This window comes from Acomys russatus, chromosome 12 (genome assembly GCF_903995435.1).
Source record: "Acomys russatus chromosome 12, mAcoRus1.1, whole genome shotgun sequence".
Taxonomy (NCBI): Eukaryota; Metazoa; Chordata; class Mammalia; order Rodentia; family Muridae; genus Acomys; species Acomys russatus.
The window spans coordinates 54506090-54532089 of NC_067148.1; the positions used below are offsets into that span (position 1 = coordinate 54506090).

General features: G+C 41.3%; 1 protein-coding gene across 3 annotated transcripts in view; it reads right to left on the reverse strand.

Moving 5' to 3' along the window:
- Ankrd12 (ankyrin repeat domain 12) overlaps positions 1 to 26000 on the reverse strand; it is a 101349-nt gene that overhangs the window by 31089 nt on the left and 44260 nt on the right. For all 3 annotated transcript variants that reach the window (XM_051154451.1, XM_051154450.1, XM_051154452.1), the window contains 3 exons: positions 23379 to 23579; positions 20582 to 20724; positions 16742 to 16889 (listed from right to left, as the gene is read on the reverse strand). In XM_051154451.1, coding sequence (XP_051010408.1) covers positions 16742 to 16889; positions 20582 to 20724; positions 23379 to 23579 — 492 coding nt within the window. The remainder of the gene's footprint in view (positions 1 to 16741; positions 16890 to 20581; positions 20725 to 23378; positions 23580 to 26000) is intronic.

The window sequence follows — 26000 nt, forward strand, 5'->3', positions numbered from 1 at the left end:
AGTATTTGGAAATAAGCTTAGTCAGTGACTTGCTTTCTTTTCACTTTACTTCTGCAATAATTGGTCCTGGTAAGGGAATAGTCATTAAGTGTTTCAGGATGATACAGAAAGAAAGGGTGTGATCAACAGCTGAAGAAACTATGTTTCAATGTAAAATCCACATTAGAAACAAACTGCTTCCTGGTGAGAATCTGTGCAGCACCTGCTCTCCTCAGGAACACAACCAAGGACTGCAGCGCTCCACACGTCCCTTAATATTCATCACCCAACTCCTTTAGGCCAAACTGCAACAGAGAAGTCTATAAAAATGGTATTTTTCTTTATCTGAAAATAGGATAAATATCACTACAAAAAATTGATGTCACTAAAGGAAACTGACAAAAATCACCCAGAGTCAGTTATTCCATTATGAAAACATATATTACACAGAGGTCCTTTTTTTTTTTTTTTAATATTTTATTTAGTTTTAATCTATGTGCATTGGTGTCAAAGTGTCAGATCTTGGAGTTACAGACAGTTGTGAGCTGCCATGTGGGTGCTGGGAATTGAACCTGGGTCCTTTGGAAGAGCAGGCAGTGCTCTTAACCACTGAGCCATCTCTCCAGCCCCCACAGAGGTCCTTTTATCTTGACTGAGAAAGCCATTTTTCTTTGTATGGTATGAAGCTGGTTGATGAGTTCATTTAAATGCATGTATATATAAAATGATTCTTCTTTTTAAATGAATGGTTTTTAGGGGTCAAAGGTATGCTTACATAGAATTTCAAATATTTAGCAATAGCTCACTATTCTGTAACTATGTGACAGACTCACTTTAAGGACTTATATTACACTAGCTTGCCACTATGTAGAGCACACTGAAGCTATGACTAGAATTTCCCGAATATGTGTGATAAACAAGTCAAATATATAGAAATTGTTAACTCCTTCTAAGTTTCTCTTTTAAAAATAATTAAATTACTGGAGGGGAATACATGCTGCAGCAAGCTTCTGGAGGGCACAGGAACATGCTGCAGCAAGCTTCTGGAGGGGCACACGAATATGCTGCCACAAGCTTCTGGAGGGCACAGGAACATGCTGCCACAAGCTTCTGGAGGGGCACAGGAATATGCTGCAGCAAGCTTCTGGAGGGCACAAGAACATGCTGCCACAAGCTTCTGGAGGGCACAGGAACATGCTGCCACAAGCTTCTGGAGGGCACAGGAACATGCTGCAGCAAGCTTCTGGAGGGCACAGGAACATGCTGCCACAAGCTTCTGGAGGGCACAGGAACATGCTGCAGTAAGCTTCTAGAGGGCACAGGAACATGCTGCAGTAAGCTTCTAGAGGGCACAGGAACATGCTGCAGCAAGCTTCTAGAGGGTACAGGAACATGCTGTAACAAGCTTCTGGAGGGCACAGGAACATTCTGTAGCAAGCTTCTAGAGGGCACAGGAACATGCTGCAGCAAGCTTCTAGAGGGCACAGGAACATGCTGCAGCAAGCTTCTAGAGGGCACAGGAACATGCTGTAGCAAGCTTCTAGAGGGTACAGGAACATGCTGTAGCAAGCTTCTGGAGGGCACAGGAACATTCTGTAGCAAGCTTCTGGAGGGCACAGGAACATGCTGCAGCAAGCTTCTGCAGGGACACACGACCATTCTGCAGCAAGCTTCTGGAGGGGCACCCGAACATTCTGCAGCAAGCTTCTGGAGGGGCACCCGAACATTCTGTAGCAAGCTTCTAGAGGGCACAGGACACAGGAACATTCTGTAGCAAGCTTCTGGAGGGGCACTCGAACATGCTGTCACAAGCTTCTGGAGGGGCACAGGAACATGCTGCAGCAAGCTTCTAGAGGGCACAGGAACATTCTGTAGCAAGCTTCTGGAGGGGCACAGGAACATGCTGCAGCAAGCTTCTGGAGGGGCACAGGAACATGTTGCAGCAAGCTTCTAGAGGGGCACAGGAACATGCTACAGCAAGCTTCTGGAGGGGGACAGGAACATGCTGCAGCAAGCTTCTGGAGGGCACAGGAACATTGTGTAGCAAGCTTCTGGAGGACACAGGAACATTGTGTAGCAAGCTTCTGGAGGGGCACGTGAACATGCTGCAGCAAGCTTCTAGAGGGCACAGGAACATTGTGTAGCAAGCTTCTGGAGGGCACAGGAACATGCTGCAGTAAGCTTCTGGAGGGGCACACGAACATTCTGCAGCAAGCTTCTAGAGGGCACAGGAACATTCTGTAGCAAGCTTCTGGAGGGCACAGGAACATGCTGCAGCAAGCTTCTGCAGGGGCACATGAACATTCTGCAGCAAGCTTCTGGAGGGGCACACGAACATTCTGCAGCAAGCTTCTAGAGGGCATACGAACATGCAGCAAGCTTCTGGAGGGGCACAGGAACATGCTGCAGCATGCTTTGGAGGTCTGAGGACAAACTGGGGGAAATTAGCTTGCTCCTTACACCCTGTGGGTTCCAGGGACTGAACTCAGGATCTCAGGGTTGACCATAAGTGTCTTCACCTACTTAACTATTTCACAGGTTTGAGAACATGTTACTTTTTCTTTGTATGAGACGGAGTTTCAGCATGTAGCCCTGGCTCACTGATAACTGGATACTAATGTGTTATTCATCTAGTACTAAATAATGAAATGTTGCAAAATTAGGTAATTTAGGCAGTCTTTCTTTGTTGTCTCCTGACTCTGACTCAAAACTTCATATATATTTTCTATGAACAATTATTTCACTCAGAATAAAAAATTCTCCAGGCTTTGGGCCTAGGCTGATCTATGTAAAATATATGATAAAATGTGTATTGATTTGAAGTACTAACTTAAAAAGAACCAAATGAATATTGTTTAAGACACTGGTAAGAGCAAACTGATCTTTACATAAGAAAGTTTAAAAGTTACAATTCAAGTATATTTGCAAAGAATACCACTCATTTTTTTTTTCTCTGTGTAGTCTTGGCTATCCTGGACTCACTTTGTAGACCAAGGTGGCCTTGAACACAGAGATCCACCTGCCTCTGCCTCCCTGAGTGCTGGGATTCCAGGCATGCGCCACCACCATCTGGCTTCTCGTTATGTTTTTTGTTTGTTTGTTTTTGTTTTTAATTTTTGAGACAGGGTTTCTCTGTGTAGTCCTGGACTGACTATGTAGACCAGGCTGGCCTTGAACTCACAGATCCACCTGCCTGGCCTCCCTGAGTGCTGGGGAATACCATGCATGTTAATAAAGTAGATAACATGGAAAGTACTATCATGGAGTGTCTTAAATTTTGGTTAGTAAGTTGCCGCTCAGTGAAAAATGTTTTTCTGTCTGTATTAATGCATGCTTACTTGCATTCCATACATAGTATTCGTAAACATTTTCTCCAAGCACCAGGATTACAGAGACATGTCAAAAGTAAACGACAAGCATGGTGCTCGCCAGTACTCAACCTCCTTGAATAGGTGCCATCAGGAGTGGTCTAGCAAAGTAAGTTCTCAGGGGAACAAATAAATTCATCTTTGTATAAAAGGCCTAACCTTTCTACATCTTAAATATACTGAAGTTATTATAACATCTACTTGGAAAGGAACAAAACTATCATTTATATTTCTAACTTCATGTTAGACAAATCTTTAATTCCAGTACATCAATAAAAAAGTTTCTCTTTAAAATTTTGTAAAAAATGTTTTAGAGTCTGAGTGTTTGGCCTACACGTTTAGGCAGCTTGTGTATGACTGGTGCTCAAGCAGGCCAAACCTCGTGCTGCGTCCCAAGAACAGGATTTAGAGAAGGTTTTGTCCGCTGTTCGTGTGCTGGTAACCAAGCACAGGCCCTCTGCAAGACAGCCAGCACCCCAATTGCTGAGCCCCTCCCCAGCCTCCAGATGGCTTTAACACATTTACTGTAGAATGTGGTGTGCATCAAGTCTAAATGCTCATGATCAATATGCTGATACACTATTGAGACACTCACAATCAATACGCTGATACACTATTGAGACACTCATGATCAATACGCTGATACACTATTGAGACACTCTAAAAACACCACAGAGGAGCTCTTCGTATGTTGTTACATTCCTAACTTTGCTTTAAATTTCCTAAGGTCATGCTTCTAATTATGTTAAAATATTAACATCACATAGCCAATTTCATAAAAAGCTGTGACATATTCTGACTTAAAAATTGGCTTATTTAGATCTCTTCATTAACTCTTATAATCCATGAGTATGTACCAATACTTTTTTTACATAGATACTAAAATATAAAACTAAGGAAAATAATGTCATAAATTATGACAGTATTTTTGGCACAATAATAGAATGTAACATTTTAATACTGAAAAATGATTCAAAATACCAGACATTTTATTTATTTCATGACACAAACGCACCCAGTAAACACTGGTGGGATACAATGCATCCCTCTCTGCCCAAAGGGCCCACCAACTTGCAGTAGACTCTAACAGCAGTCTGTAAGGACAGAGCATTTCTTGGGTTAAGCTGGAATGTATAGGAAATTTAAGTCTACAGCAGCTACTTTTAAAAGGCTAGACTGCCACACAAGAAAGATAGGAAAAGCCGGGCGTGGTGGTGCACGCCTTTAATCCCAGCACTCGGGAGGCAGAGGCAGGCGGATCGCTGTGAGTTCGAGGCCAGCCTGGTCTACAAAGTGAGTCCAGGATGGCCAAGGCTACACAGAGAAACCCTGTCTCGAAAAAAAAAAAAAAAAAAAAAAAGAAAGAAAGATAGGAAAAAAGTCATCCCTCTTTTAACAATGACTGGCATTTTTAAAAACTGTCTGCTGAGCACTCCTTAAATGAAAAGGCTGAAGTACGGCAAGGTTATTAATAAAGTCCAGCTTGGCCATTAGTAAGTGTGGGAGAGAATGGAGTGGACGCCATGTGGCCCATGTCTCCCTTTCCATAATGACAGTTCATGACAAGGGCTAGCTTAGTATGACTGGCTTCTCAGCATGATAGGAGGAGGCAGAGGCAGGTGGATTTCTTCAACTTTGAGGCTAGGCTGGTCTACATAGCAAATTCAAGGCCAGCTAGGAGACTCTATCTAGAAACAAAACAAAACAAAACAAAACAAAATGAGCTAGCAAAGTCAGATATTGAGGGCGGGGGTTAACTAAAGAATTATGAAAACTTAAGTATAACACAGTTAAGAATTATGAAAATTTAAGTATAACAGTTATATCCAAATGAGCTATGTTAACCAGGACACATACTCCGGAAGCGCTATTATGAACATCTGCACAACATGATCTAGAACTGCTGCCAGAGTGCAGTAGCTCACTCACTAAGTGATTATACGGCTCACTATAAAATAGGTTCTTGCACCAACAGTAGAAATTAATTACATCACTAAATGCATACTGTTTCTCTCAGCTAACATTTTTCCCTAATGATGAAAAAAGCAGTGCATTAGATGACATTCTTACACAGACTCCTTATCCTGGGGAATCTGTGGACTGGTAACAACAAACAGTTTATACAACAGCTACTTTGAGCAGAACTGACATCAAATACAATGTCTTGTGGATTAAATGGCACATGAAATGTTACATATATAACACTGTTTTGTTTACTCCAAGTTTATTAAGGTGTGAAGTTCATAGGCTTAGTTATTCTCCAATTTTGCAAGACTTAATTAAAGTATATCTGTCACATGGATGGCATTTCTGATGGACAATGACCCTGTGGGATTTTCACATACAGTTACCTATCCGCAGCTAAATTAATTCTCCATTAATAAGTGCATACTGAATTTTGATTGGTTAAAGATTGATAATGTTGAGTTTAACAAGGACCTCATGTAAATTAAAGAATAAAATTTGGGTATTTTTATCAGTCTTCAGCAACTCCAAAATCTTTGTAGGATACTTACTGATAATTTTTGCATCATTCCTTGAGGCACTTTGATCAAGCAATAACTCAGGCACATTCACCATGTGGAAAATAAATATTCTGAAAAATCAATACATAGCTGATGAACACAGGAAAGAATGTCAGTGGAAAATTAAAAAGGTTCTAGAAGATTTGTCCTACTCTAACTGAAATATGTAAGTTAATCTGTTGCAGCACTTTGTTCTATGGAAGGTTTTTAACAAGAGCTGCTTTCTTGAAAGCTATAGTTTCTTGAAGAATCAAAATTAAAGAGTTCATAGCAATAATAAAACATAGCATATAAAACATTCCACTTTTTAAAATCTTATTTTCTCATCAAAGACAATGAATTTCAACTGATAACTCCTGTTTCCATACAGTGGGAAGGGTGTGTAGAGGGCGTCCAGGTTTATGTAGCAGATAGATTTGAAAATGGGTTGAAGGTCAAAACTGACTGGAAAGAGCGGCATTGTTATTATTGCCTGTTTTCTTAACCAGCTCCACTTGCAGTGCCTAACACACAGAAGGCCTTCACAAATAGTGGTAGAATAACTTAGACGGAAGGAAATGGAAGAAAAGGTATTTAGGGTGACTCCCATGTATACGGCTTCTAAGTATAGATGAGTGGTGTTATCAATAAGAAAGGAAAAAACACAGCCACATAAATGAGGGAAGTAAGTTTCATTTGTGCATGTTAATTTTTGAGGCTTCACTGAGGGAATATAAGTGGCAATATCCAGAGGCAGCTAAATTAAAATTTTGAAGTTTAAGAGCAAAGTCTGGGGTTGAAAGATATGTTTGGCCAGCACTTGGGAGGCAAAGGCAGGCAGATCACTGTGAGTTTGAGGCCAGCCTGGTCTTCAAACCGAGTCAAGGACACCCAAGATAACACAGAGAAATCCTGTCTCATAAAACTTAAAAAAAAAAAAAAGTATGTTTGGAAGTTCTTAACCTCAGGGTGGAAGTTAAAAGTGATGAAGTGTACTGAGCTTATTGGGCAGATTCCATGTTCTAGAGAAAAGGGTCCAGTGAGTGAGATGTCTGAGAAAGCCAACATGGCACAGAGGAAGGCAGAGAAGATGGGATTCTATAACCAAACCTGGAATAGAGCAGCCTCAAGAGCTGATACAAAGTCAAAAGGAATCCTAGAATCAGACATCAGAAAACCAAACAAATAAACATAGTCAGCATTTTTGTTTGTTTTGTTTTTTCCAAAACAGGGTTTCTCTGTGTAGCCTTGACTGTCATGGATTCACACTGTAGAGCAAGCTGGCTTTGAATTACAGAGATCCACCTGCCTCTGCCTCCTGAGTGCTGAAATTAAAGGCATATACCACCACGACCAGCGTTTTCAAATTCCAGTTTGAAAAGATTTAAAATACTTCTAAAGTATCTAGCAGTGAAAGATCATTTGTGATATTACTACAAAATAGATTCCAGGGTAAAAAATGGCAGACTGTTAAAAATAAATAATGTATGGAGACTGCACAGTTGTTAGAGCACTGGCTGCTCCTCCAGGGGACCTGGGTACAATTCCCAGTACCCATATGAAGGCTCACAACCATCTGTAACTCCAGTGCTAGGGGATCCAATGCTACCTCTGATGTCCTTGGGCACCAAGCACACACCTAGTGTATATATATGGGGCGCACAAGCGTGCACGTATATCAAGGAAACACCACCCATGCCCACTTCTGCCACCTCTACACCTACACCTCGGCACAGCCTTATCAGCAGTCTATATACCTGATGTCCAGATTTTGACTCCTTATAATATTTTACACAGAAATGTTTTATGCACATATGTGAGCACATACACAGGTTTAAAATAATATTGCTCATGACTAGGAATGTAGTTCGGGGATAAAGCACTTTCCTTTGCATGTGTGAGGGTCTGGGCTTAGCCAGCACTGCATAACCAAACCAAATCAAACCAACCCAAACACCAAATTAAGTTTGTCACTTAATAAAAATTAGCTACAAGCTATGATTGCTTACCTTAACTTTTCCAACCCAGTACACATGAAAATCTTTCTAAGCAGTTTTAACTCAAAGCACACTATCGACATCCTGAGTTTTTCACTTCGCTCCTTTTAAATTCTTTGCCACTGAAGACTTGGATCCCTGAGCCCCACAGGGTTGAAGAGAGAACCAACTCCAGCAAGTTGCCCTCCGACCTCCACATGCATTTTAGGGACACACACATCAACTTCTCTCTTATTCATGCTCTGTCTCACAAAAGCAATACATAAAATAAAATAAAAAAGTTTGTATACTAAAATTTGAAATGACACAAAGTATAATCTAGAGATATTCTGCTTTCTTTCTTTTCTTTTTCTTTCTTTCTTCTTCTTCTTTTTTTTTTTTTTTTTTTTTTTTTTTTTTTTTTTTTTCTAGACAGAGTTTCTCTGTGTAGCCCTGGCTGTCCTCAACTTGCTTTGTAGACCAGGTTGGCCTTGAACTCACAGCAAGCGACCTGCCTCTGCTTCCCGAGTACTGGGATTAAAGGCATGCGCCACCACACCTGGCTTCTGCTTCATTTCTAATAACCAGTTTTTGGATAACTCATACCCCATAAACCACATACATACATCACTTTGAAAGATAACCCAACCCTACCATTTCACCCACGACTCTTTGGTGTTGCTTTTGAGAGTCAGGCCTCTGGCGTTCTTCTGTGCTGCTGACTACAACCCACACCTCTGCCTTTCCGCCCTTTTCTTCTCTTACGTAACCACTCCTGCAAGCTGGTTTATTCTTCTAAAGGAAAACAAACACGCACCACTATGCTTTACAACCCCCCCCCCTTTTTTCTTTTTTTGAGACAGGGTTCCTTCCATTAATGTAGTCCTGGCTGGCCTTGAACTCATGTAGATCTGCCCATCCACCCCTGCCTCAAATGCTGGAATTAAACGTATGTGCTACCCTGCCCAGCTGCTTAGCCTTTTAAACATTTGCTATTTTCTGTTTTTTGCTTAGTTTAGCCTCATAGTCGTATCTTGGCCAGGTATTTCAAATGTCTGTAAATTTAATTCTCAAGCTCTTTAAGTTCAGTGGATCTATTACTTTTGTCTCCTGATTTATTCGTAATTCTTTTTCTTTGTATTTTTGGTATGTCATAACAAATGATTTATTTTACTTTGTTTTTTTAAAATAACAATTTAATTGTCTAACTCATTTATTTACTGAGCTACCTCGTGCTGCCAGCTTCTATAAGAATCTCACTTTGTGTAGCGTCTGTGTGCTTTACTGGCCACTGAATTTAGACCTCAGGCATGCTAGAGACACTTTACCACTAAGCCCCAGTCCTATTTAAACCTTTCCTTTCTAGGTCCATCTTGCCTTGTGGCCCAGGTTAGACCTGAATCCAGCAATCCTGTCTTCTTGCAGGCTGGGGCTACAGGCCATTTCTGAGACTTTCTGTATAGTATCAGAATTTCTCTAAGTGCCCATTTTTGTTGCTGAACTTAGATTTATTTAGTGGGGTTAAAACTATGTTCACTTGAACTGACTGGAGGGTTTTTTTTTTTTTTTTTTTTATTAGTGCATAGCAACCTGATACAGAGTAGTCCAAGTGGCAGCTCTTGGTGCAAGAAGGTGGTGAGGTAACCTTTGCCTAGGAGGCAGCTGAGGCATCAGGAAGAAGCTTGTCTGCCACCCTCAGAGGACTCACTCACCTACACACACAGTCCTTGGACTGATGCAGAGAGAACCTTGACATAACCTCCCACGGTATCTATGCACCTTCCATATTAAGTACACATTTTTCACTAAAGGACCAAGAGTTTTGTTGCCACTTTTATAATTTTACCTACAGTTTAGCTCCATTAACATCACTTCTTTGTTTGTTTTTTGTTTTTGTTTTCCCGAGACAGGGTCTCTCTGTGTAGCCTTGGCTGTTCTGGATTTGCTTTGTGGACCTGGCTGGCCTCCAACTCACAGGGATCCGCCTGCCTCTGCCTCCCGAGTGCTGGGATTAAAGACGTGGGCCACCACCCGGACATCACTTCTTCCTAACACTGACGGATACCGGTCCTTTGCTGACACTGTATTCGCTCTTTAATCTCCAACACTCCTTCTTTTCTAACTTAAGTCTTTGAAATATGAGAAAACATTGAAAAACTTACATAACAGCAGAAGTTCTATTTCCTAAACAAAGCAAAAGAACTGTTGCACTGCTTGTCGCTTTCTCAAAAATCTAATTCCTATTACATATTATATAACCTTCATTTTAAGAATTAGAATATGTATGTAATACACACACACACACACACACACACACACACACACACACACACACACTCTCTCTCTCTCTCTCTCTCTCTCTCATACAAGTCAAACTGGTAAAATGACTCAACTAGTAAAAGCGCTTACCACCAAGCCTGACAACTTCAGTTCAATCCCTGGAACCCACGCGGCAGAAAGGCACCCATTTCTGCACGGTGTCCTCTGACCTCCATTCATACCACGGCACACGTATTTGCTCCTCTGCTACACATAACAAGTTAATAAATGTCTAAAATATTAGTTTATCAACATTTTGAATCTTACATGTATCATTTACTTTTGAGTTTTACGTAAAATTCTCCTGGCAAGTAAATTACCCATAAAAATATAGTTTTTGCTTTGCCCAGTCATGCCTCACTTTTTAGTGTTTCTAATTTTCTATAAAGTTTGATTTGCCCTTGAAGCCACCTTTTTTCTTGGAGTGGGAGGGTATAGGATCTCCCTTTCCTTTTCCAGACAATGAGTCAGTTCAAGAACAAGATGTGTGGGCCAGGCATGGTGGCACACGGCTTTAATCCCAGCACTAGGGAGGCAGAGGCAGGTGGATCACTGTGAGTTTGAGGCCAGCCAGGTCTACAAAGCGAGTCTAGGACAGCCAAGGCTACACAGAGAAACCCTGTCTCAAAAGGGGAAAAAAAAAAAAAAAAGAACAAGAAAAAAGAACAAGAAGTGCTTAAGTTGCTACAGCCTTGGTCTTGCTGACTGTGCACTTTAAAAAAAAAGACATATATTTTATGTATATGAGCACGCTGTCTCCATGCACACAGGAGGGCATCAGATCCTATTACAGATGGCTGTGAGGCCCCATGTGGTTGCTGGGAATTGAACTCAGAATCTCTGGAAGAGCATCCAGTGCTCTTAACCACTGAGTCATCTCTCCAGCCCCAACTGTACACCTTGATGCAGCTGGATCCTGAGCACTGAAGACGAGGAAATGTTGTCTTTGACAAGCAAGAATGTTATTCCATCAAAAGTGTAAGGCATTTTCATTCTTTCTTTGAATGTAATGGTGGTAATTGATGAGGTTCAATGCAGACATATTAACTCAGGGTTACAAACATGTTCGTTTTTTCCAAGTATTTTACCTGGATTAATTTTCTAACACAAAGAATTTCCCCAATTTTAGGATTCCTACAGATTAAGCAGGATAATAATATTTTTTTCTGTTTATTTGCTTAACTAAGAAAGTAAACTAGGGCTGGAGAGATGGCTCAGAGTGTTATGAGTACTATCTGCTCTTCCAGAGGACTTGAGTTCAGTTCCTCCGCAACCACAAAGTGGCTCACAAGCATCTATAATGTGATCTCTTCTGGCCTGCAGGTGTACAAGTGGGTAGAACACTGTATACACAATAAAAAATAAATAAATCTTTGAAAAAAGAAGAGCCGGGCATAGTGGTGCACACCTTTAATCTCAGCACTTGGGAGGCAGAGGCAGGCAGATCTCTGTGAGTTCAAGGCCAGCCTGGTCTACAAAGTGAGTCTAGGACAGCCAAGGCTACACAGAGAAACCCTCTCTAAAAAAAACAAAAAAACAAAACAAAACAAAAGTAAACTAGATCTCTAGCATTCTCCAATTATTACACACTAATATTTAAAATTATCATTATAAATCCATGAATTTAAATATGTATGATGAGTTCTCAAACTTTGTAATAAATAATATTATTAGATAGGACGTTAAGCCATCATTGGCCAGTGAAAAACTGCTTCAAATTGTCTCTTAAGGTCTTTTAAGAAGACCTTGCATTAGTCCTTGATAACTTCCTTAACTCTGAAGGAAAGGATTTTCAAATTGGTACACATGCTTCCAACATGGAATGATCTTTCTCTTAGAAAGCCTTAATATTTTTGTAGTACGAAATAGTTTAAGATCACACAGGAACAAAGAGAAACACTGTCTCGAAAAAAAAAAAAAAGATGACGTGGGAACTAGAAATTATTGTGAGTGTCTTACTCGTTGCTTTTAGGGCTTTTAATAGAGCAAGGACAGTTTTATAGTGTGTTTGTATATGTGAGCACAGGTGCCTGTGGAGACCAGAGGCATCAGATCCCCCCTGGAGCTGGAGTTACAGGTGTTCTGAGCCACCTGACACAGATGCTGGGGACTGGACTGGTGTCCTCTGCCAGAGCAGTCTGTGCTCTACCACTGTCCCACCCTTCACCCTGTATTGGTATGTATTTTAACCTTTCTTTAAAAAGAATTGCAAACACAAAAAGCTTAACAAGTTGGAATTACTAGATACTACACATCTTTTAACCAGAAGCCAGGCTGGCCTATTATTAATGTCTTATAGCCTGCTTCACACATGCTTCCTTTTTCTTTTCCTTTTTGTTGAATGGCGTTTTTCCTCAGTCCTCTGAGGTCCCGGGGTGGTACAGAGTGCTGTTCATAGCCAGGTGCACCTGTCTCTGCTCCTCCAAGCTCTGAGGAAGCTGGCTGAGCAGAAGCTTGCCGTGGGATGTGTGATGCTGCACGGAGGACTGAGAAGACAGGAAGGTCAGCGTGCTTTACACCACTAAGCTCTGACAAAGCGAGCTGTGGCACTCGCCTTTTTTTTTTTTTAATCATTAAATAGTTGATTATATTATGATCATAATTTATAGTTTTTAAAAAAAATTTTATTAATTTATTCTTGTTACATCTCAATGGCTATCCCATCCCTTGTATCCTCCCATTCTTCCCTCCCTCCCATTTTCCCCTTATTCCCCTCCCCTATGACTGTTCCTGAGGGGGATTTCCTCCCCCTGTATATGCTCCTAGGGTATTCAAGTCTCTTCTTGGTAACTTGCTGTCCTTCCTCTGAGTCAGGTCTCCCCCTCCAGGGGACATGGTCAAATGTGAGGCACCAGAGTACGTGAGAAAGTCATATCCCACTCTCCACTCAACTGTGGAGAATGTTCTGACCATTGGCTAGATCTGGGTAGGGGTTTAAAGTTTACCGCCTGTATTGTCCTTGGCTGGTGTCTTAGTTTGAGCGGGACCCCTGGGCCCAAATCTGCCTATCATAATGTTCTACTTGTAGGTTTCTAGGACCCTCTGGAACCTTCTACTTTGCTATTCTCCCATGCTTCTCTCATCTAGAGTCCCAATCCCAGCACTAGGGAGGCAGAGGCAGGTGGATCGCTGCTGAGGTCAGCCTGGTCTACAAAGTGAGCGCAGGACAGCCAAGGCTACACAGAGAAACCCTGTGTTGAGAAACAAAACAGAAAACAAAACTAAACAAAAAAACCCAATTTATTATTTATTTTTATTTCATGTACATTGCTGTTCTGCCTACATGTATGTCTGTGTGAGAGTGTCAGATCTCCTGGAGTTGGAATTGCAGACAATATTGAGCTGCCACGTGGCTGCTGGGAATTGAACCCAGGTCCTTTGGAAGAACAACCAGTGCTCTTAATCTCTAAGCCATCGCTCCAGCCTCCATCCATCTAGTTTTATACTTGAAGTGTAAGTTAGAGTAATTTCTGACACTAGAACCCTTTATTAATATATACTTCAGTGGGTATTTTGTAAGAATATATTTCAAGATTTAAAACTTAGGCTGAAGAAATGGTTTAGCCATTAAATGCACACACTGTCAAGGTTGGTTCCGAGAAGTCATGTTGGCACCTCACAACTGCCTGTAACTCCAGCTTCCAGGGATCAGACCCCTCTTCTGTCATCTGCAGGCACTGACTCACATGCATACTCCGCCCCACACATATACATCATTAAAAATAAAATCTTGCAGAAAGATTAACGTTCTCTTTCCGAGGCACCGTGTCACCACCGATGTCCCTGCTTTACACGGATTCCCTGTTGTTACATTACCTAATGATGGCCCTCACATTCATTTTCTCCCTCAGTGGAGGTTCTAGCCTAGAATAGGTCATACCCTTTAAATAGCTCTTTAAAATTCTAAAATAGTTCTGGTATTTTTGTTGGCCTCTTTTTAACACTGTTAATTCCTTTAAAATGCACTATTGTTGTTTAATTTTAATTTGTTATAATGTATTCGGGTTATATCCCGATTATCATCCCCTCACTTGTATCTTCCTGTTCCCACCCTCCCTTCCACCTCCCTCCCTGCTCCCCTCCCCTAGACCTCTGACAGACTCCACTCAGTAGGGGATGGGGACAAAAGCTGGGACTCGCTGCTGGACTCTGGGTGGAGGGCTGAGAGTGATGTGGAAGAACGAGGGGATGAAAGGACCTAGAGCATCCTGGAGCCCCACAGGGAGACCATCAACCATGGCAGGCGGATCTGGACCCAGAGGGGCCATCAAACTGCTGCACCAACAAAGAACAATGCCTGCAGTAAACCTAGACCCCCTGCTCAGATCTAGCCAGTGGACAGCTCAGTCTCCACCTAGACCCCTGCGCAGATCCAGCCAGTGGGCAGCTCAGTCTCCATGGTTGTTGGGAGAGCAGCCACTGCCTCTGACACGAACTCTGGTGCCCCCGATTTGGTCACTTCCCCTTGGTGGCACACAGAGGAAGAGGAAGCAGGCTATCTGGATGAGACCTGATAGGCTGTGGTCATATAGTGAGGAGGAAGTCTCCTTCTGGTTGGAAATAGCCATGTGGGTGCTGGGTACAGAATCTGGCTCTTACCCAATGAGCCATCCCTCCAGCCCTATAAGGTGGCCTTTTGAGTTTACTGTACTTACTGCCTTTGCCTCTTCTTCACAAATGTTTTAGTTTTGTGTGATGTTTAAATTGCACTTCAATTTGTACACATCATAACCTCTTCTATAGTCAACTGATGATATTTATAGTCATTTAGACCGCGATGTAGTCAGTGACCACCTGCTGGTCTTCATTCCTTTATGATTTATCCACATTCTGGCAGCTCCTCTTAACCAATGGAGTGTATTTGTGCAAGGCAATCAATTCCAAACTCAGAAGGCACATTCTTTTCCTTGGCCTTCCATATGACAGGTAATTAACCATTTATTATACAGAAGTAAAAGCTAAGCCAGGCATGGTTACGCACGCCTTTAATCTCAGCACGCAGAAGGCAGAGGCAGATGGATCTCTGTGAGTTTGAGGCCAGCCTGGTCTAAAAGGGAGTCCAAGACAGCCAGGACTACAAGAGAAACCCTGTCTTAAAAAAACAAAAATAAAGTAAAAGGTAAATTTTTTTTGCTAAAAGTACACTTTGGTATTTAATCCCTTGTATGTAATTTAATATAAAAGCCACATGTCTACTTACTTTTAGAAATTGAAACTTTATGAAGGTATGACCATTTGTCATATTTGGTTTTTTTTTTCTTCATTCAGTTTTGCCTAAAGTACAATGAATTCTTCCAATTTGAACCCAGAAAACTTTCAACATTAGGAAGTGTTGTTTCCATAATAGCTGTGAACTATTTTTTTAAAAAACTCTAGGTATGCCAAATATTTTCTAAGATATTCTTTTGGGAGGGGCTTAGTTCAGCAGTACAGTGCTTAGGAACAAGCATAGGCCCCAGCCCCTGGCCCCAGCTCAAAATAATTGTTTTGGACTGTTCTTTTTTAAAAAGTACGTTTGGCTGAGTGGTGATGGTGCATATCTTTAATTCCAGCACTTAGGAGGCAGAGGCAAGTGGATCACTGTGAGTTTGAGGCCAGCCTGGTCTACAGAGCAAGTTTCAATACAATCAGAGCTGTTACAAAGAGAAACTCTGTCTCTGAATGAGAGTGGGAGGCAGAGGCAGGTGGATCACTGTGAGTTCGAGGCCAGCCTAGTCTACAAAGTGAGTCCAGGTCAGCCAAGGTTACACAGAGAAACCCTGTCTCAAAAAACCAACCAAACAAAACCCAAAAAAACCCCCACAAACTGTTTGTAGCTAAGCATAGTGGTACAAGCCTTTAATCCTAACACTCAGAAGACAGAGGTAGATCTCTGAGTTCAAGGTCAGCCAGAAATAGAAAGTGAGACTGTCTCAAACAAACAAACAAACAAACACAAAAAACTAATGTAAGTTATGTTTGCAAATAAATCGCTTATTAGGGTTCACTAACCCAATTTTAAAAAGCACAAACTGTGAAGATGAACTGTAAAGATGACTTATTAATTCCAAGAAAGGACATGAAATGTATTGTCAATACAGATTATCAGAAAAAAACGACAGTAGTGATGTTGACAGGTATGCATGGCGAGAGTTCTCAGTAAGATTAAATGCAATAAAAGATTAGTTAGGCAACTTACGTAGAGCTATAACGGAAACTGAATAGTGGGACTATGACTGCATGCACACAGCTATATATAGCACGCAAAGATTAGCAACTACACCACTCACAGCTAACCAGGTAAGCATTAAATTAATAAGCAGTTAGCATTATTTTAAGGTCCTTATTTTATATATTACACACCAACACAGACTGTTCTATAAAACACCATGTCGAACCACTGAATATACATTTTCTGAAACTGTAGCTGAGCTTGGTGGCACATGCCTATAATCCCAGCACTCAGTACGATGGGGCAGGAAGTTTGCAAGGCCTGGGCTAAATAGCAAACTTCTGTCAACAACAACAACGAGGAGGAGCAGGAGGAGGAGGGGAGGAGGAGGAGCAGGAGGAGGGGGAGGAGGAAGACAACAACAACAACGACGACGACACAAACCTGTGTAACTTTCATCGTCACCAGACAAAGGCACCTCTCTCTTCAGCAGCAGCTCCAACTCCTCTGTCTCTGCCACATCCACTGGGCGCTCTCCATGTTTATTAGCTTGGAAGGGATTCCCACCATGACGAAGCAACAGTTTCACTATCTGCAGCATGAAACAGCAGGGAGATAGTCCTTCAGCCTCCTGTGCATTGTTCTCACAGGAAAGCAGATGGTAAGGAGCTACAGACAGACAACCTTTGTCCAATTAGATATACTGGGATAAACAGCTGCTTCTCAAAACACTTCAGAGATCTACAGAACATGGCCTTTTAGATATTTTAATAATAAAAAGCTTTTCTGACAGAGGGACTCAGCAGCTCTGGCAGCAGCCCCATTCTCCTCTGAAGAAGACGGGCACCGAAGAACTTCCACTTGGAGTTTGCTTCAAATGTGGCAAAGATGGCCACTGGACAAAACCCGCCCTTACCGCAGTTGCTGCCTGCATGCTGTCCAAACTGTGGACAAGCAAGACAATGGGAGCTGACGGCCCAGCTTTGCCAAGACAAGGTAGGCCAGTACTTCAAAACTCCTGCTTCCTAGGTAAGTCTGTGAGATCATCTGCGCCTGTCGGCTGAAGACTAGATGCCCTACCCATACAGAGTAATTTGGGTGACTGTCCAGGGAGCCATCATGCTCTGTCATTTCTTAGATTTGGAAGCTGCTTGCTCTGTACTTCCTGTTTTCTCAGGTAATATTTATCCTTCTCAGGTCTCTAATGGGGTTGAAGGCTATAGTCTTAAGAGTTTTCCTTTTTATAAGATGCAAAAAGAAAACTCACAAAAGAGGTCTAATTTTATAAAGATATTAAAGTTTAAGTTATTTAGGATCTAAGAAAATGTTTTAGGGGGGCTGGAGAGATGGCTCAGAGGTTAAGAGCACTGGCTGGTCTTCCAGAGGTCCTAAGTTCAATTCCCAGCAACCACACGGTGGCTCACAACCATCTAAAATGAGATCTGATGCTCTCTTCTGGCCTGCAGATACAGCATTCTCATATATATATATTTTTTTAAAAATGTTTTAGACTCTAAAAAGGGTGTTTTTAAATTGATAAATGCAAGTTAAGAAAGTGATTTATGTACAGAACTTTGGAGTCACCAAGATAGGATAAACAGCAGAGGCTACCAAAGACAAATGTTCTAGACATTGTAAATATATATCATTCTTACCTGACATTTCTCATAATCATTCTTATTGTATATAGTTTATTGACATTAGAGGAAAAGCCATTTATTGGAATTAAAGGGAGAGATGTTGTGGTGCACTGTGTGAAGATGTATACTCTGTGTACTCAGCTGTTAATTCTGTACCAGCAAAGAGGCACAGCCCATCATCGGCCTCACATTTTGTAAATAAGACGTCTTCCCTCACCTTCCTAAGGCAATACAGACCAATGACTTTAACCAGTTGAGAGCTACAATAGTTGGGATCAGCTGGCTGAGAGTCTGCCCAAAGTCTAAGCTTTTAAATATTAGTAAGTTTCCATATCTTTAATCACTTGCAGGTCCAGGAAGTCCCATTATACAATCACTCTGTTAGTTCCATTAATTTAACATTCCTTAAAAACGTAACAGGCAACAAATGAGGTAAGAAAAAAAAAACCTATAAACTAAAAAATATATAGCTAAAACAGAACAAGGAGTAAAGCAGCATAAAGAGGTATAAAGCACAATGCACCTGTAAACGGCAGGTCCCCGACAGGCTATGAAAAGTATGTCAATGCCCTCTAACCCTCACACTTAGACCCACTCTCCCTCAACTACTCCCTCCTCAGGAATATTTTACATATTTCTTCAAGACTTTTATTGAGTGAAAAACATTTTCTTAGCTTTAGTTCAAAGTACATGGGATAGATATATAGGAATAATAGGGTTTTTAAAGCAGCTTTTATTTTACTCCTTCTAAGCACAAATAGAAGAACAAGGAGAAAACAGTACTCAAAATGTCTTAATTGTAAAGGCTGGAAAGATGGTTCAGTGGTTAAAAGCTCTTACTGCCCTTGTAGTGAACCTGGGTTCAGTTCCTCACATCTAGATAGTAGCTTAAGGCCACCTGTAACTGGACACCCTCTTCTGTCTCTGCAGGTTCCTGCACATACACGGTGTTCATTAACTCATGCAGGCTCACATGCATATGAATTAAATATATGTATATGTTAAACTTCTTAGTCTCAAACAGAGTATAACAGTGTCTTGAAAGGACTGCAAAGATTATTGAGTGCTTAAAGCATATGAGCTCAGCTGGGTGTGGTGGTGCATGCCTTTAATACCAGCATCCAGGAGGCAAAGGTAGGTGGAGCTCTGTGAGTTCGAGCCTGGTGTACAGAGTGAGTTCCAGGCAAGCCACAGTTACACAGAGAAACTGTGTCTCGAAAACCAAAACCAACATCAAAACCAAAACACACATGAAAGCATACGCGATCAAACATCAACTACTTGAACTATTGTGCAGCTATGGCATACAGCAACTTAAGGGCAGGTGGTAGTGGTGCACACTTTTACTTCCAGCACTGGAAAGGCTGAGGTAGGCAAATCTCTGTGAATTGGGAGTTCCAGGAAAGCCAGGGGTGTTACACTGAGAAACCTTATCTCAAATATATATGTAAAATAAAGCAAAACAAGCAAACAAACAAAGAAAAATATTAGATGGACAGATGGCCAGACAGAGAAACTCAGGGTCATGGAAATATGTTCTACTTACAAGGTATAATTCCACTCAACATTACAATGTCTTTAATGGGAAAATATCTTGCAAAAATATTAATGAAGAAAGTGGCACTTTTTATTTCTAAAAACAGATTTTGGTATATATGAAATACAGCAATACAGAAGGAGCTTTTCTGAGTTTTACTCCCTGATGTTTCTAGAACATTTTCAATGCTTCCTTTTCTCTATATAGCATGCCCTTCCAAAAGGTATAATTTCATGGCTGGAGAGATGACTTGCTGCTCTTGCAGAGAATCTGGGCTTGGTTTCCAGCACCCACATGACGGCTCACAACCATCTGAAACTCCACTTCCCGGGGCCCTCACAGGCATTGCACACATGTGTTGTACAGACAGACATACATACAGGCAAAGTACCTATACACTTTGTTTTGTTTTTTGAGATAGGATTTCTCTGTGTGGCTCTGGCTGTCCTAGAACTTGCTCTGTAGACCAGGCTGGCCTCCCAACTCAGAGATCTGCCTGTCTGCATCCCTAGTGCTAGGATTAAAGACATGAGCCACCACATCTAGTTTATACACATTTCTAAAAAGCTTTAAATTTATTTGTTTATTTATTAATTTATTATGTATACATGTTCTGCCTGCACCACACTATGACGCTCCGGCCAGCGTGTGTTCCAACCGTACATTTATTCATCTGACAGGTCGAAGGCTTAGAATAAAATATTTGCCAAGTTCTTTAACCTATCATCATTAAATCATACATTTTGTTTCTTTTGGGGGAGTGTTTTTGTTTTTTTGAGACAGTCTCTCTGTGTAGCCCTGGCTGGCCTGGAATTCACTACGTAAGCCAGGATGACATCAAGCTCAAAGAGATCTGCCTGTCTCTAGCCATCAAATGCTAAGATTAAATGTGTGCACCACCATGCCTTGCTGTACATGGCTTATTTTATGAAAACAAAATGATAAGTCAAATTAAGTACAAATGAGAAGTCAGAAAATACAGAAAAAAGGAAACAAAATGAAGACGGGATGGTTGAGCATGAGTGAAGTGAAGATGGGGTGGTCAAGCATGTTCCTGGTGACTTTATGTTGTGAAAATGTACACCAGCGCCACGCTTACATACTCACATCTCTATGTCCACTGCTGGCGGAATCGTGGAGGGGGGTGTCATCATCTAGTCCTTGTGTGTTAACATCTGCTCCAGCTGCTATGAGTACTTTAGCAACGTCATAATATCCAACGTTGCAAGCTTCATGCAAAGGTGTCCAACCTAAAGTGAGAACATGAATTTAACCCCAGTTCAAGACGTACGCTTCCCACATGCCTTATCTACACGAAACGACAGTGCTAGATCAGACATGACACAGAAAGGAGGAAAAGAGGAACTGTTTAAAATAAACAACACCAAAAAAAATAAATAAATAAAATTAAAAAAATAAATAAATAAACAACACCAATTTTGCAGAAGGCTCCTTTAGAAAATATTAGTTTCAGTAAAACTAAATTATTTGTTAAAATATTAAATTCACTTAATATTAATTTGCTTTAATTCATAACAATCATATCAACTATAAAAATATAGGAGAGGCAAAATATGAATAAGCTTAGTTAAGAGACAGTTAAAAAATGTTTATGTCTTATGTCTTTTACAATGTTGATATAATCTTTTTTGAACTTAATACTGATTTTAAGAAAAATGGCTGGGTGTGGTGGCACACGCCTTTAATTCCAGAACTCGGAAGGAGGGGCAGGTGGATCGCTATGAGTTCGAGGCCAGCCTGGTTTACAAAGTGAGTCTAGGACAGCCAGGGCTACACAGAGAGACCCTGTTTAGAAAGAAAGAAAGAAAAAGAAGAAGAAGAAGAAGAAGAAGAAGAAGAAGAAGAAGAAGAAGAAGAAGAAGAAGAAGAAAAACCACACACACACACAAAAACCCAAAACAATAAAAATGGGCTTTTAAGTTTGCTTTTATAACTAAACGTGTTGACAAATTAAGCAGTAGAAAACATCAGAAACACAAACAGCACTGTCTACAGTCCTATCACCCGAGTGTCACAGTGTTGAAACTGTCATGTAATTCTTACTGGCGTCCCCCATACACATAAACATGGGCAGGTGGTCAGTCCTTGCTCTCAAGTGGGCTTCATTTTACTGTTATGCTTTTCTAGAACATACTGTCTTTGGATTCTTCCCATCTCCCTCTGCAGCCCAGCATGGCTTGAACCATCTCAGGGTCTCTCTGAGCCCCAGTTACCTGGGCAGGACACACACTGAATTGACTGAATAAACTGTTATTTACTTTTATAAGTTCCCATCCTGGGGGATTGGCTTACTGCTAGTTTTTAACTTTGAAAACAATGGTTCAACACTGTCCCTTACTCTCTTTTTATACATTTCTCAGACTAATGTTTAAGTGGACTTGTAGATGTGGAACCTTGGCATGAACAGTAAGGTGTGGTTCAGGTAGCTAGTAATAAGTGTCATCTCTGGAAAGAATGGTATCTCTCTCTCCTTTTCCTCCTCTCCCTTCCTATCTCCTCTCCTAGTGAGAGCTGCTGCCCTCACCTCAAGCCCTGGGATTACAGATGTGATAATATCCAACTCTAATGAACACACAGAGAAGGATTGTTTCACACACTTTTTTGTTGTTGAGAAAGGGTATGACTTTCAACTCTCTATGCAGCCAAGACCGACCTCAAATTTGCACTCCTCCCGCCTTGGCTTCCAAACTGTTGAGGTTACACATGTACATGCCTTTGGTTCTCATATACTCTTGGAGATATAAACTGACGGCTGCATAACTTTTTGGTAAGTAAGTCGTTATTATTTAAAAATATATATATAATGCATCATCTTTAATATAGTAATTTCAATTCTACTAAAACATTTCATAACTATCAACAAATAAAAGGGTGCTCACTATAACACTGCTTAAGAAAAGCCAGGCGTGGTGGCACACGTCTTCAGTCTCAGCACTCAGGAAGCAGAGGCAAGCGGGTCTCTGTCAGCTCCAGGCCATCTGGTGTGCATAGCACATTCAAGAGCAGCATGGCCACACAGACATATATAGAGCATGAAGCTTTTAAAGATGAAGTAGATTTACATATGCATATAGATAGATACATCCGCCAAATATTATAGGTATATTGCAGAACTATAAATACAGAAAGAATAATTTCATTAAAGAAGCCTATTATAATTATGTAAATCATAAAGAATTGGAAGGGATTTTCCAAATCAGTAACAATTTTGTGGAAGAGAAGAAGTGCAGGAGGAAAGCAAGAAGGAAGAGCACAGTATGGGAAATGACATCTGCCTGCAGCCAAAGGCAAACAAGAAAGACATGCCAAGTACAAGTGCCCACGTTCTCAAATGCTGTGACGCTTCCACTCCTAAGAGGGTTAGGCTAGCCAGGGAACTGAAGCCAGCGAAGGCTGGTGAGAGGCGCAGCAGGCAAAGGAACGTGCAGGGCAAGCCTGGAGACCTGAGCCAATGCCTGGAACCTAAGTATAGGTGGAAGAATAAAACTGACACCACAGAGTTGTCCTGACTTCCACATGCACACTGTGGCAGCCACAGTCTCCTAAACAAACTAATAATTTTAAGTATATTTTATTCAAAAAGAAAAGACAATAACTAGTCTCCTATAGTCCTTGTGATCAACTTCAGAAAAATCTTTGAAACAATTATGTATGAATTAGACATGTTGAAAATTTATGTGCTCAAATTTACCTAAAACAGAAACTAATTTGTATGATTTCATAGTAGTATATATAAGCTGTATATGTAAAAATCTGAGTAATTGTTGACATGGAAATGTAACAGAGATCAAGGGTTTATATGTATTTCAAAATTTTTTAATAAAATGTACTTTTTAAAGCTATAGCCAGGATGTTCCTGGGTATCGGTGTTCCCAAGTCTCACCTGCAAAGTCTTTCACGTTCACATTTGCCCCCAAACTTATTAATTCTTTGACTTGTTTTACATCTCCTCGAATAGCTGCCATGTGTAAAGGAGTTTCACCACGCTCATTTCTTTTATTAATTTTATCTTTTTGTCTAGATGAAGAACTGGGAGTCTTCTTCTGAGCTGGTGCTGCTTGTGACGGATGGCTTGGTGTGGAATCTGTAAGGAAGAGGACAGTTCAGAAAAAGCCCAAATCACCTATGAATGACATCACCTACCAGGAAGGCACAGTGACCCTGTGCGTACAGTAGGGGCACACATACCTTAGCAGTACTGACTGCTCTCTAGTTGGACTTAAGACTTGATCAACAGGAAGGAAACCATTCCTGGCACTAGAAACCTAGCTAACCAAGTCATGCTAATAAAATCATGGTCACAGGGGGAAATCTACAAGCACTAATTTGCCAAACTGGCAGAATCGCTAACGACAGTCTATAAACATCTGTCCTTATGCCAACAGGTAAGAGTCGTTTCTGCCCCTTATAAAGAAAGCTTCTCTTTGCAATACACAACTACAGAAAACTACGGCCAATAAAAATACAGAGCTGGAGAGCCCGGGCCCAATGAATACATGTACAAAACACTCCCATACCTAGGCCTAGGAAACACTGAGGAAGAGGGGGCAGAATGATTCTAAGAGTCAGAGAGTGAGATTATGTTTCCTGGCAACACTGGAAGCTATACCTTAAAGTCTCACCAACATGACTGCCCACCTGTGAGCTAAGTAGGACACCATCAAACATACCCAACTGGGTGGAGATCAGCCCAGAAGGCCTCAACCCTACACAAAAAAACTACCAGCAGCTGAGGAAAGCTGGGAGAGGAGGCGGGGTCTTCCCCAAGGAAAAACACATTGGTTGTTCAGTGCCAGAGTCAGCCTTGAAAACGTATATACAAGTAACATTATGTAAACCCAACAGTGTGTTTGGGGAAATACATATGCATGCAATAACAACTGCTGAAGAAAGAGGTACAAGGAGGGGCTTATGGGAGGCCTGGGGGGAGGAAAGGGGAGCAGAGGGGCTTATGGGAGGCCTGGGGGAGGAAAGGGAAGCAAGGAGGGGCTTATGGGAGGCCTGGGGGGAGGAAAGGGAAGCAAGGAGGGGCTTATGGGAGGCCTGGGGGGAGAAAAGGGGAGCAAGGAAGGGCTTATGGGAGGCCTGCGGGGAGGAAAGGGAAGCAAGGAGGGGTTTATGGGAGGCCTGGAGGGAGGAAAGGGGAGCAAGAAATAAAGCACAGTCTTCTCAAAACAGTAACAACAAAAAGATACAAAGGGAAAAGAAAAGTTCTAAATAATCTTATATATTTAAAGAGTTCTTACTGTAGCAACTTCTTAGAACACAGGGAATATTTTCCTAACCTAATAATCAAAAACATGCTAGGTGGTGGTGGAGCACACCTTTCACCCAAGCACTCAGGAGGTACAAACAGGAGGATCTCTATGAGTCTCAGGCAAGCATGATCTACACAGTGAATTCCAGGACAGCCAGAGCTACACAAAGAAATCCTGTCTTAAAAAGCAAAAGGTGGAGTTAGATATACTGGTAACATCACACAAATAGAGGTCTTTCTTTAGGATTACCATGCAACACAAGCCAATATAAGAGATGCTTTTCTTTTCTGTCAATTCATAAAGCTGGTTTAAAATTATTGTGTTACCTCAATGAATAATTTCATGATGTAAAATGTATTTGGGGGACATGTTTTAATATTTTATTAAAACCCAGATGAAAATACACTGAAGGCTGGCATCCATAGCACTGACAAAAGCCCTGGAGTGCTTTTCTGATATTATTCAGAAGTCCAACTCAGATTATTTTACTATGAAAACTAAGTCAAAAATCTTAAGAAGCAAAGACAGTTGGAAAAAGATTCGTCAAAACCATGCTTTGCTAGGATTCATTTATTCTTTTAACTTTTTAAAAAAATTATGTGTGTGTATCAGTATGTCAGCTTGTGTGGGAGGGCAGGTGCTATCTGAGGCACAGGCCTCAAATCTCCGGAGCTGGAGGTAGAGGTGGTTGTGAGCCACCCAGGCCTCGGAGAGCAGTGTGTGCTCTCAGTCACTGAGCCATCTCTCCAGGCCAATTCACATCTATTTGTTCTTGAGTTAGTTTGCACATGGAAAAATAAAGCCCTCCACACTCATCTCTCCAATTTCAGAACCACTAGGTGAAACACATTACTTCAGTAATTACTTTAGAAAATGTACAAGTACATAAGCAACTAACTGCTCTCAGAGGGAAAAACATCTATGGGGCGTAACTTTGCTTCCTCTGCCTCACAGGGCCAGAGCTCCACAGCATCATGGCCCCTTCATGCTCAGGAGACCCTCAGCACACCGTCTCACCTACCCTTCTCTAAAACACAGCTGCTCACAAGACTTCCTGACCCACACTGGAACTCAAGAAATGTGCTGAATGCAGAAGCTCAGAACCATGACCGTGATTGTTTAGGAAGATAAGCTTGTTGGCTTTCTTATAAAGAATCTGTCAAAACGGCAAAACTATCAGCCCTAATCTCTGTCCTAACAACTTGTAATCTCAAAAGCTTTCTACTCTAGCTCTACAACTATTAATA